At 30.8% G+C, this 12,231-nt stretch overlaps 1 protein-coding gene across 1 annotated transcript; it reads right to left on the reverse strand.

Annotated features, from left to right (window-relative positions):
- Positions 1-4,644: 4,644 nt before the first annotated feature.
- Positions 4,645-6,363, reverse strand: LOC112737063 (elongation factor 1-alpha-like). Its single transcript, XM_025786804.3, has one exon. It carries the CDS (start codon positions 6,236-6,238, stop codon positions 4,892-4,894), a length of 1,347 nt encoding a protein of 448 aa, XP_025642589.1. The 5' UTR covers positions 6,239-6,363; the 3' UTR covers positions 4,645-4,891.
- Between the last annotated feature and the right edge of the window lie 5,868 nt (positions 6,364-12,231).

Below are 12,231 nucleotides of genomic sequence, written 5' to 3' on the forward strand. Positions count from 1 at the left end.
AATAAAATAAATATATGTAAATGTTTTGTAAAAATATACTATATTAAAAATTAATCACTAAATAATTCATGCATGTTTATATTTAAATACATACGCTGTTTACATGTTTTAATGCGATGATGTTAAGAGGATAATAATTTTATATATATAATTAAGAAATATAAAATAAAATAATTAAAAATTATAAAATAAAATTATTTTATCTTATTTTAGTTTTTTTTTGTATTTTAAATATTTTTATTTTAATATATTTTTTATATAATACTGTTAATTTGATAATTAATTTTTAATATACATATAAAATATAAGATAGTTGATATTGAAAAGATAATATGAAAAATAATTATAGTGTATTATAATTTAGTAGGCAAATTATATTGATAACAAATTTAAGTAATATAAAAATAAAATTCAAAAGATATATAATATAAAATAAATTTAATTTTAACATTATTATAAAATAATTTTATATATATTTAATTGCTAATGAGTTATAACTCAAATGGCATAGTCTCTTCATACTCAATTAAAAGGTTGCGGGTTCGAGTCTCCTATCTTTAAAAAAAAATTATATATATTTAATTATGTAGTATTAATATATTATATTAATAAAAATATTATTTTTAAATATTAAATATATAAATTATCATCTAAATAAATTAATAAATAATTATATAAAATATTTTACACTACGATAAAATTACATCCATGTCACAGATTGGATCTTCCATGTTGGCCATGCGTCAAATGTTTTTCCACTAATTATAATCGTCCATAACCATCTTATTTGGATGCAAGAAAGTGGCTTACACTAAGTCAAAGATGTGAGAGAGATGACAAAGAGAAGAAGGAGAGAGGGGTGTATTTTTTTTTTTTTCGATTCTATTGAGGAACTAATTAGAGGTGTAGTTAACTAGAATCAATTAGTTAAAAAATAAATTTATTATAAAAAAATAACTCTTTAATATTATAATTTTTTAAATTTTAAAATTAAAAATAAAAATAAATAATTAAGTTAATTTATATTATAGTTAATTTTTTAAATGGCATTTATTTAAATAAAAATGTTAAAAATATCTTTTTATAAAGATCTTTGTATTAAAAGTGTATTTTATTTGTTTAGTCACACTTTAAAAAAATAATATTTTTATCATATATTAAAATAAAATTTTACTATCTATCATCTAATGATAAAAAAATATCTTTATATAAAGACAATTGTAAAATCTTTATAGTAATATCTATCTTTTTAAATTTTTTCTTATTTTTTAGTCCAATTACATTGCGCCCAATCTCATTTAACTGCCCCACTAGTGAATGTATGATATTATTATATTTATAGCTAATTGTGTCATTACCTCTACATGTATGGCTTGGAGTAGTTTTATTAACTCATTTTTCTTTAACTAGCATGTGATATATCACGAAAATATATTTCTTAAAAAAATATTTAACTCATGCATGTAATTATTTGCAAAGCTTAAACATATAATCTTTTAATATATATGTTATGATCTCATAAAAAAAAATCTAAATTACAAATTAAATTCTATACACTTAAAATTAGTTGTATACACTAAAATGATTTTCAAGATACTAATTATCCTATAAATGTTTTTCAAGTTAAAAAAATTATACTATATTAATCTCCCATCACTTTTTTTTCATCAAATTACTCCTTGCAAAGTTAGTGAGATAATGATAATTAGACTAAATAACAGTTAGCTGAACTACCATTTAAAATTGACTGAACTAATATGATCCTTTTTCTTTTGATAACCCTAAATTTCAATAAAATTTTATCCTCTGTTGTCTTTTTTTTCTTATTCTTTTTTCATCGTTATAGCATTGTTGTGATTTAGAAACATGATTGGATGTGAGTATAAGGCACAATAGAATTCTATTGGATATGAATAACAAAGACTCTAAATGGTAACAAGACTTCATGAAAATTTGACATGTATAAAAGGAAAACTATTTAGTTAATTTTAAATATCAAATTTGCAATTAGGTCTTTTCCACGATTTAAGTCCTTTTTAGATTTACATTATTAATACGAAATAAACTTCACAAAATAATTATATAATTTTATGGTTAACAAGGATGTTGATTTTTCTACAATGATAAACTATTTTAGAAATCACAAATATTTAGTATTTATTTAAAGGAAATCACTTAGATAAAAACGTCTAAAACGTCTTTTTTTTTTAAATATATTTTTTAGTAATTAAAATTTAACATATATAATCGATTAAACTGTGTTATTTTTATCAAAATTAGGCCAAACAATTTAATTTGACAGAAAAATAGTGAATCAAATCTTGAACTGAACTAAATTAATATTATTTTTTATAAAAAAATATTACAATACCTTTGTTATAAAAAATGACTAAAATACTCCTATTATATATATTAATTTTGAGAATCTTAAATTATGGCCCTTTACTTCTCTATCATCATAAAGTTAGGATTTAGAGTTTTCATATATATATATATATATAGGAGTATTTTAATCATTTTCTATAATAAGGAAATTGCAGTAACTTTTTATAAAAAATAATATTAATTTATACCGATTCAAGATTTGATTTACCGTTTTTTCGGTCAAATTAATTTGTCTAGTCTAATTTTGATAAAAATAATACAATTCAATCGATTATATGTATTAAATTTTAATTACTAAAAAATATCTTTAAAAAAAAGACGTTTGGCTCCCTTATTTAAAAATTACAAGATATAAATGATACTCAATTATATATATATATATATATATATAATAGGAGTATTTTAGTCATTTTCTATAATAAGAATATTGCAATAATTTTTTATAAAAAATAATATTAATTTATACCGATTCAAGATTTGATTTACCATTTTTTCGGTCAAATTAATTTGTCTAGTATAATTTTGATAAAAATAATACAATTCAATCAATTATATATATTAAATTTTAATTACTAAAAAACATTTTTTTAAAAAAAGACGTTTGGCTCCCTTATTTAAAAATTACAAGATAGAAATGATACTCAATTATTCTATTTTTAGACTTCTTTCCTCTAGTTTAATTTTTCTATTCATACTAATGTCTACTAGTAGATTGACATAGAAAGAAAACTACAACATTAGAGACCAAACTTGATAGCTTGCAATCCCTTTTATCTAAGCTTCTTGCAAAACAAGCTACGTGAGTATTTACTTCTTGATGATTGATGATTGAAAATGGAAGCACATGATGTGACAATGAAAGAAAAAAAAAGTTGGTGTTTGCTTCGGTACGACGGTAAACCATAAATTTATACGTACTGATATAATAAAAATGTGGACAAATTAAAACACGATATGTGGATTATATTTTCTACGTTAATAATTTTTTTTATACATATCATATCAAAGATTTTACTAAATCACCCTTATACTTTAATAAAATAAAAAAATAAATTTTATTTAATTTTTATAAAAAATTTAAATATTTTTTTTTTGTATTGGACAAAAACAATCCTAATCCTTTTAATTTAATCAAAATTTAATTAATTTTAGTTTTATAATTTTAAATTTGAATCAATTTAAAAATCAAAACCAAAATACATTTCATTATTCATAATTGATTCCACCGTCGCCGTTGTGTCCCTCTGGAAGATTATTTTCCGATATCACCAATGCAGCATTGCCAGCAGCTCTCGTGATGTTGATGGAGCCGCCATGTGTCTCTTAAATTTGGCCCACAAGATTGGAGCTTTGAAGGTGTTGATGGCCACGGCGATCAAAAGGTGGTTTTTGTAACGGCGTTGGAACCATCGCGATGATCGAAGGGAAGATATAGCGGGAGATTGTTGAAGCTGAAAGGGGAGATCGAAAGATGATCAAAAGCGTCCTCTAGGGTTTGAATCTCAAATTTTTCATTATTCATAATTGAATCAGGATAATGAAATGTGTTTTGATTTTGATTTTTAAATTGATTCAGATTTAAAATTATAAAGTTAAAGTTAATTGAATTTTGATTAAATTAATAGAATTACGATTGTTTTTGTCTAATACTAAAAAAAAATTTAAATTTTTTTATAAAAATTAAATAAAATTTATTTTTAAATTTTATTAAAATATAAAGATGATTTAGTAAAATTATTAATATGATATGTATTTAAAAAAATAATTATTGACATGAAAACATAATTCACATGTCATGTTTTAATTTGTCCACATTTTTATTATATCAGTATAACGGTACGTATAAATTTATCGTCGTATCGAAGCAAACACCAAAAAAATTTATTGAAATTTTAGGTTATAAAAAAGGAGAAGGATCACGCTAGTTTACCAAATTTAGATTGTCAACTCAACTAGTTGTTACCTAATTAAGCATGGAAGGATAAATTCCATCCTACTAACGGTGTGAAGAATAATAACTTGATAGAAAAAAGAATAAGAACTAATATGGTACAATTTTTTTAATACGAGATTTTATAATTTAATTAGAATTTTGATTACCATTTGAAAGTAAATGATTAATGTCAGAGATCATTTTTACTGTTTAACTTTTAAAAATCCTAACAATTTTATGTATATAGTAAAAAAATTTATCAAAAGCTAATTATTAAACCACTCTTCTCTGTTAGTTCATGATAATAATAAAGATGAGAGGCAAAATAAAAATAATAAAGTTTAACTAGAAAACCAAATCAAGGAAGTTTAAAACTGAAGATGAAAGAGAAACCAAATGCTAGCATCGCCACCGTCTATCAAGCACCCAATTCTGAGACTGAGTACTGTACAGAGGTAGCAATCTACGACACCAAACACTAAACAAGATACTTAAGGTAGTTCCGCCAGAGACATAGCTCACGAAACATTTATTCATAATAATAGATGTAAAAGCATGCTGAAGCCGCACGGTTCATTTGGCAGCTTTCTTGGCAGCAGATTTAGTGATCTTAGCAGAAGCATCCTTCTTCTCAACGCTCTTGATGACACCAACAGCAACAGTTTGACGCATGTCCCTCACAGCAAACCTTCCAAGTGGAGGGTACTCAGCAAAAGTCTCAACAACCATTGGCTTTGTGGGAATCATCTTCACCATACCAGCATCACCATTCTTAAGAAACTTGGGCTCCTTCTCGAGCTCTTTGCCAGAACGCCTATCAATCTTGGTCTGGAGCTCAGCAAACTTGACAGCAATGTGTGAGGTGTGGCAGTCAAGGACTGGAGCATAACCTTGGCCAATCTGGCCAGGGTGGTTCATGATGATGACTTGAGAGGTGAAGCTTCCAGCCTCCTTAGCAGGATCATCCTTTGAGTTAGAAGCAACAAAGCCACGCTTCAACTCCTTCACAGAAACATTCTTAACATTGAAACCAACATTGTCACCAGGGAGAGCCTCAGGGAGAGACTCATGGTGCATCTCCACAGACTTAACCTCAGTCTGGAGTCCAGTGGGGGCAAAGGTCACGACCATACCAGGCTTGAGGATACCAGTCTCTACACGACCAACTGGAACAGTTCCAATACCACCAATCTTGTAGACATCCTGAAGTGGCAACCTGAGAGGCTTGTCAGAGGGTCTCTTTGGCTCATTGATCTGGTCCAGAGCCTCAAGCAGGGTAGGTCCCTTGTACCAATCAAGCTTGGTGGACCTCTCAATCATGTTGTCTCCCTCAAAACCAGAAATCGGGACAAATGCGATCTTCTCAGGGTTGTAACCAACCTTCTTCAAATAGGATGAAACCTCCTTTACAATTTCATCATACCTAGCCTTGGAGTATTTTGGGGTCGTTGCATCCATCTTGTTGCAACAGCAGATCATCTGCCTAACACCAAGGGTGAAAGCAAGCAGAGCATGCTCACGGGTCTGGCCATCCTTGGAGATACCAGCCTCAAAACCACCGGTGGTGGAATCGATTATCAGAACAGCACAGTCAGCCTGGCTGGTACCAGTGATCATGTTCTTGATGAAATCACGATGACCAGGTGCATCGATCACAGTGCAGTAGTACTTCGTGGTCTCAAACTTCCACAGGGCGATGTCAATGGTGATACCACGCTCGCGCTCTGCCTTGAGCTTGTCGAGAACCCAGGCGTACTTGAATGAACGCTTGTTCATCTCAGCTGCCTCCTTCTCGAACCTCTCAATCACACGCTTGTCGATCCCTCCAAGCTTGTAGATGAGGTGGCCGGTGGTGGTCGACTTGCCGGAGTCCACATGGCCGATAACGACGATGTTGATATGACTCTTCTCTTTTCCCATTCTCTACAGAAAAAAAACACAACGAAATACAGTGAAAGAAGATGATTGAAGGATGAGAATCACGAGAGGGTGCGATCGCGAATGTGTGAACAAAATTTTATTGATTGTTAAATTGATTGAATTATGAAGGTAAAATTATATATATATATATATATATATATATATATATATATATAGAGTATTATTTATAAGAGATAAAGAAAGATGAAATAAGATAAGAAGATAATATAAAGATAAGATAATATAATAAAGGCTACAATTTAAGTATTTAACTAGGTATTCTTTAAAAATTGTACAATATTTAATCTTTTATTATAATAATTTAAAAAATAAAATAAATATATTTAAAATTATAAATAGATTTAGTGTCTTTTTAAAATTAAATACATATTTAAAATACAAACTAAATAAAATTGAAATTTAAAATTTATTTCTGTTTCTATTTAATTATTAATATATTATAATTTAAATACATATTTAAAAATCAAATTATTCCAAATTTAAAATTTTGATTTTAAAATTTTAAAATAAATCTTAAACAATCTAATTATTAAGTAAACTCATACAAAATACTCAAAGAAGCAGAGAAATTACGTTTGCCCACATTGAAAATTCAGAGGTGCACATCGAAAATCCAGAGAAGTCATCTTCCGTCGGTGTTCATTCGCGCCACCTTCCTCTTCCGCGCTCATCCTCGACGTTGCCTTCTTCCTTCTCGACGCTCATTCACAACGCCGCCTTCCCCCTCCTCGTCATCGTTCGTCCGCATTAATGTCGCTATTCGTCCACGCCGAAAACTTATCTAAATGGGTCTCTGATACTATTACTTTTTTTTATTATTTTGTATAAATTTTTTATAAAAATAGAATAAAATGGCCTGAAAAGATTTTCATATATATTGTAATGTTAAATTATTTTTGCATATACAATTTCTGTATTTTGGAAGTGTTTTAAAAATATTTTCTTTATAACTTCATAATTTTAAATGTGTTACAATTATTTTTTTAATGTTTAAATTTAAATTTTAGATTTATATTTTTGGATGTATTTCAAAAATATTTTCTGTATAACTTCATAATTTTAGATGTGTTATAATTATTTTTAATGTTTAAATTTAAATTTTAGATTTAGGATTTTGGACATGTTTTAAAAATATTTTTTGTATAACTTAATAATTTTAGATGTATTACAATTGAAAAAGAAACTACAATTGAAAATATTTTAGTTTGTGTATATAATTATATTCGACCATTCATCACAGGTCTGCATTTTATCAAATGTACAATAAGTAAGGGATTAATTTTTTTCTAAATGAACTGACTTTGAATTTTTTTCTGTATATACAAATTGAAATATTGTAGCAGAATAGAAGAAAGAAGAAAACTGTGTTACCGAGGAAAAAAGAACGTAAAAGAAGGAAATAATAACTAACTATGAAGTGAGTAGGAAGTTAGAGAAATTTTAGTTTTTAAAATTTAAATTAATCTTAATTATAAATGTGTATCCTAAAAAATAGGAATATGTTTTAATTAAAAAATAATTAAATGATATTAAAGGCTGACCAATGGCTGAATTTTGTTGTACAAGTAGCATTTTTTCTAAAGACTAAAATTGTAACTGGATTTGTGTATTTTGTTGGGTTGAATTTGTGGGCGGTGAGACTTCTTTATTGTTGTCATGTGTTAAGGTGGAGGAAGAGTAGGCAAATTGATGGATGGAAGATGTCAATAATCCACACAGCCTGGATGAAACTGTTGAGGAAGACGCGTCTCGCGTATAGAGCGATAAAAAAAAGAGGGCGTGTGAAGCGCAATAAGAGTGCAGATAGAACTGCTAAAACAGAGTGCACATTGAACTGCTGAAGCAAAATACAGACATGACTGCTCAAACATAATATAAATGAAACTGCCGGAAGAAGATGCAAGTCATAATGACTATTCCATGAATGATAGTTGTTTCTTATTATAACAAAATAGGGTATTTGATATTAGATTTTTACTTGGATGAATGTAATAGAGATTGGTTGAATTTTGAGCTAAATTGAAAATTGATTATTCATTATGGTAGGGGGTTAAAAAAGAAAAAATGTGATTTTTTACCGAAAAGATGATAGCTTCTGTATTTTTTTCAAGGAGGATACCATAATAAAATTGTAACTGAATTTATGTATTTTTTTAGACTGAAATTGTGGACTATAAGACTTCTTTTTTGTTGTTATGGATTAAAGTAAAAGAGTAGTTTAATACTAATTAAGATACCGTACAATGAAAACAAAATAAAGATTCAATATATGCAAACTTGATAAATAAATCACGTATATAAATACATCTTAAATAACATGACAATTAATTTTTTGAATATGTTCTATTGCTACATGAAGGGAAAAAATATGGGAAATGTTAGGGGAATAATGACTATTTTGAACAACATGAATAACCACCAATTAAATAAAAATATACTATACTTTTAAATTAATTATCTAAATTTTAATATTAAAATAACCATCTGTACACTAATACAATGAACATCTGATATATCTATTATTTATCTTATTTAATATTTTTATTGTCTATCTATACTTTTCCAAAAAACATAGTTAGAGCCTTCATAAGGAAAAAAAAGAAAAAGAAAAAAGAAATAGAGGGTTTAGGTACAAAGGTAACGAGTGTTAATAATGTAACTTAATGTATGATTCATAATTTATAGCTCTATGTATTAATCAAAACTAACAAATCATAATGACCAAAGAAGAAAAACAATAGAACATTAAATACAAGATTAATACCTTTCCACAAAATAACAATCTGCTAATACTCTCCCTTAAGTTGATGAAAAAATGTTAATGATTCCCAACTTGCTGATTAAGTTCTTAAATAAGATAAGCTGTACAATTTTTGTTAAAACATCAGCAAGCTGATGTCCTGACTTTATATGCACCAGTTTCACGGTACTGTCCTGTACACGTTCTCGAACAAAGTGACATTCATTTTAATATGCTTGGTACACTCATAGAAGGTGGGATTCTCTGCAATGTGGATTGCAGCTTTGCTGTCACAGAAAATGAAAGGCGGATCAACTTGTATCTCAAAATCCTGAAGCAGTCGCATAATCCACACAACTTCAGCAGTGACATTGGCAAGTGCTCGATACTCTGCCTCAGCCGTGGACCTCGAAACGGTGTCTTGTTTCTTCGACTTCCATGAGATTAGAGAATCGCCAAGGAAGACGCAATAGCCGGTAGTGAATCGTCTGGTTTCGGTACACCTTCCCCAATCAGCATCCCCATATGCCTTGACCGATAAAGGGGAAGAAACCGAAAAAAGCAAGCCATGCCAGGTGCAGCCTTCAAATACCTCAAAACATGATAGACAACATCCAAATGGGTAGTGCGAGGAGAAGACATGTATTGGCTCAGCTTGTTCATAGCAAAGCAAATATTCGGTCTTGAAATAGTGAGGTAAAGCAACCTGCCAATCAACCTCCTATATTCTCCCACATCCTCAAGCAAATTCCCATCAGTGACAGTAAGTTTTATGTTTGGATCCAAGGGTACAGAGGCAGGTTTACAATCCAAAAAACCAGTGTCTTCAAGCAAAGAAAGGGTGTAATTTCGATGAGACAAACAAATGCCTTCCTTAGATTTTGCTATCTCCAATCCAAGGAAGTACTTTAAGGGGCCAAGCACCTTGAGTTTGAAAAGTCCTTGCAAAGTTTGCTGAGTTTGGGCAACCATATCACCAAATTTACCAGCAACAATGATGTCGTCGACATATACAAGCACCATAACAAGTGAATCACCTGTTCCTCTATGAAATAGAGAATAATCTGATTTGGACTGAGTGAAACCAGTACCAAGTAAAGCAGTGGAAAACTTGGTAACCCATTGCCTCAAAGCCTGTCTCAAGCCATAAATTGACCTGTTTAGTTTGCATACAAGCTTCTCCCCCTGCTCTCCCTTGCTGGCATATCCCTGAGGTAGTTGCATATACACCTCCTCATCAAGATCACCATTCAAGAAGGCATTATTAATGTCTAGCTGCAACAATTTCCAATTCTTCACAGCAGCAACAACAAGGAGTAAACGAACAGTGGTGAGTTTGGCAACGGGTGAAAAGGTATCCTTATAGTCTACACCAGCTTGTTGAGTGTTTCCTCTAGCAACCAAACGAGCTTTGCATCTATCAACTGACCCATCTTGCTTGCGCTTCACCTTATATACCCATCGACAACTAATACAATGTTTTCCGATCGGAAGCGGAACCACCTCCCATGTACGGTTATTCTCCATAACTTGTAATTCCTCAGCCATAGCCTGTTGCCATTGAAGATACTTGGCAGCTTGGTGATAAAATTGGGGTTCATAAAAATCAGAAACTTGCATACAATAATCCTTATATGCTGGACTCAATCTCTCATAAGAACAAAAGTGCACCATCGCCAAAGGATTCACCACATTGTTGCAATGGTAGTCTGTAAGATAGGTAGGCACACTATGGAGTCGCTGACTTCTTCTCAACGGCTGTGGGTTCTCAGCTTGTGGCTGTGTCACAATAGGGACAGGTGTAGCCGGAGCAACGAGTTGAGGTGTATTAAGGAAAACTTCAATTGGCTTAGGAAGGACATGATCATCAAAAGGATCAGGTAAGGAAGAATAAGTGCTGCCAATCTTGAAGGAAAAATTTAATTCATGAAAAATCACATCCCTTGAAATAAAGAACTTTCTATTCTTGAGATCATAGAGTTTGTACCCTTTGTAACCTCGTGGGTAGCCAATAAAAACTGCTAGAATGGCTCTTGTTGAGAACTTGTTCCTAGAGGAAGGTAAATTCGAAGCATAGGCAAGGCATCCGAACACCTTCAAGTCTTCATATGCGGGTGCCTTATTGTAAAGTAATTGATAAGGGGACTTCCAGCCAAGAGTATAGGAGGGAGATCTATTGATCAAAAAGGCTGTAGTAGTAACACATTCACCCCAGAAATAAATTGGGACACCGGATTGATAATACAAGCTCCTTGCCACATTCAAAAGATGTTGATGCTTCCGTTCCACCACCGAGTTTTGTTGTGGTCGCTCAACACAACTGAATTGGTGGAGAGAACCTTTTGATTTTAAGAAATCAGTAAGAGATAACTTAGGTGCATTGTCAGACCAAATCTTCTTAATCACACAGCCAAACTGAGTGTGAACCATGGCAAAAAATTCTTTAATGATGGTCGTAGCATCAGACTTGGCTTTCAACAAATAAATCCAGGTATATTGACTATGATCATCTACCAAAGTGAGAAAATACCGCTCCCCCAAATGCGTAGCAACATGATAAGGACCCCAAGTGTCGCAGTGTATCAATGAGAAGCATTCCGACTCCTGATTATTGTTGGAAACAAATGGCAACCGTTTTTGCTTGGACAAGGACATATGTCACAAAGTGAATTTTTATTAGAAGATGAAGAATTACAATTCAAGGGCAAATGTTGCAAAACAGGAAAAGATAGGTGGCCTAATATATGATGCCATAATATTGCACTTATTGCATTACAAGGATCAGAAATGGCTAACGTATTCGCACAATCGGCACTATTACATGTAGGTTCATTAACATTGACAACTGGTGTGTGTGTGTGTGTAAACATACAATCCGTGTTTCAATTCACCTTTCCCAATCATCTTGGAGTTCAGGTGGTCCTGAATCACAAAACCAACATCAGAAAGAAGAATATAAAAATGCTGCTTTAATAACAAGGAACTCACTGAAATCAGGTTAATTTTGAATGAAGGCACATACAAAACTTCAGTGAGTGTGAGGGTTTGAGATAAGGAAACAGAACCAGAAGCAAGCACAGGTACGCGAGTATGATCAGGGAGAACCACAAACTTATTTGCAAACCAAATTGAAGGTTTGAAATTGTCCAAAGTACAGGTCACATGGCAAGTAGCGCCAGAATCTAAGATCCATGATTTAACTCCAAGTGCATAAATTAAAGCAGCAGAGAAA

The sequence above is a fragment of the Arachis hypogaea genome, chromosome 13 (genome assembly GCF_003086295.3).
Source record: "Arachis hypogaea cultivar Tifrunner chromosome 13, arahy.Tifrunner.gnm2.J5K5, whole genome shotgun sequence".
NCBI lineage: Eukaryota > Viridiplantae > Streptophyta > Magnoliopsida > Fabales > Fabaceae > Arachis > Arachis hypogaea.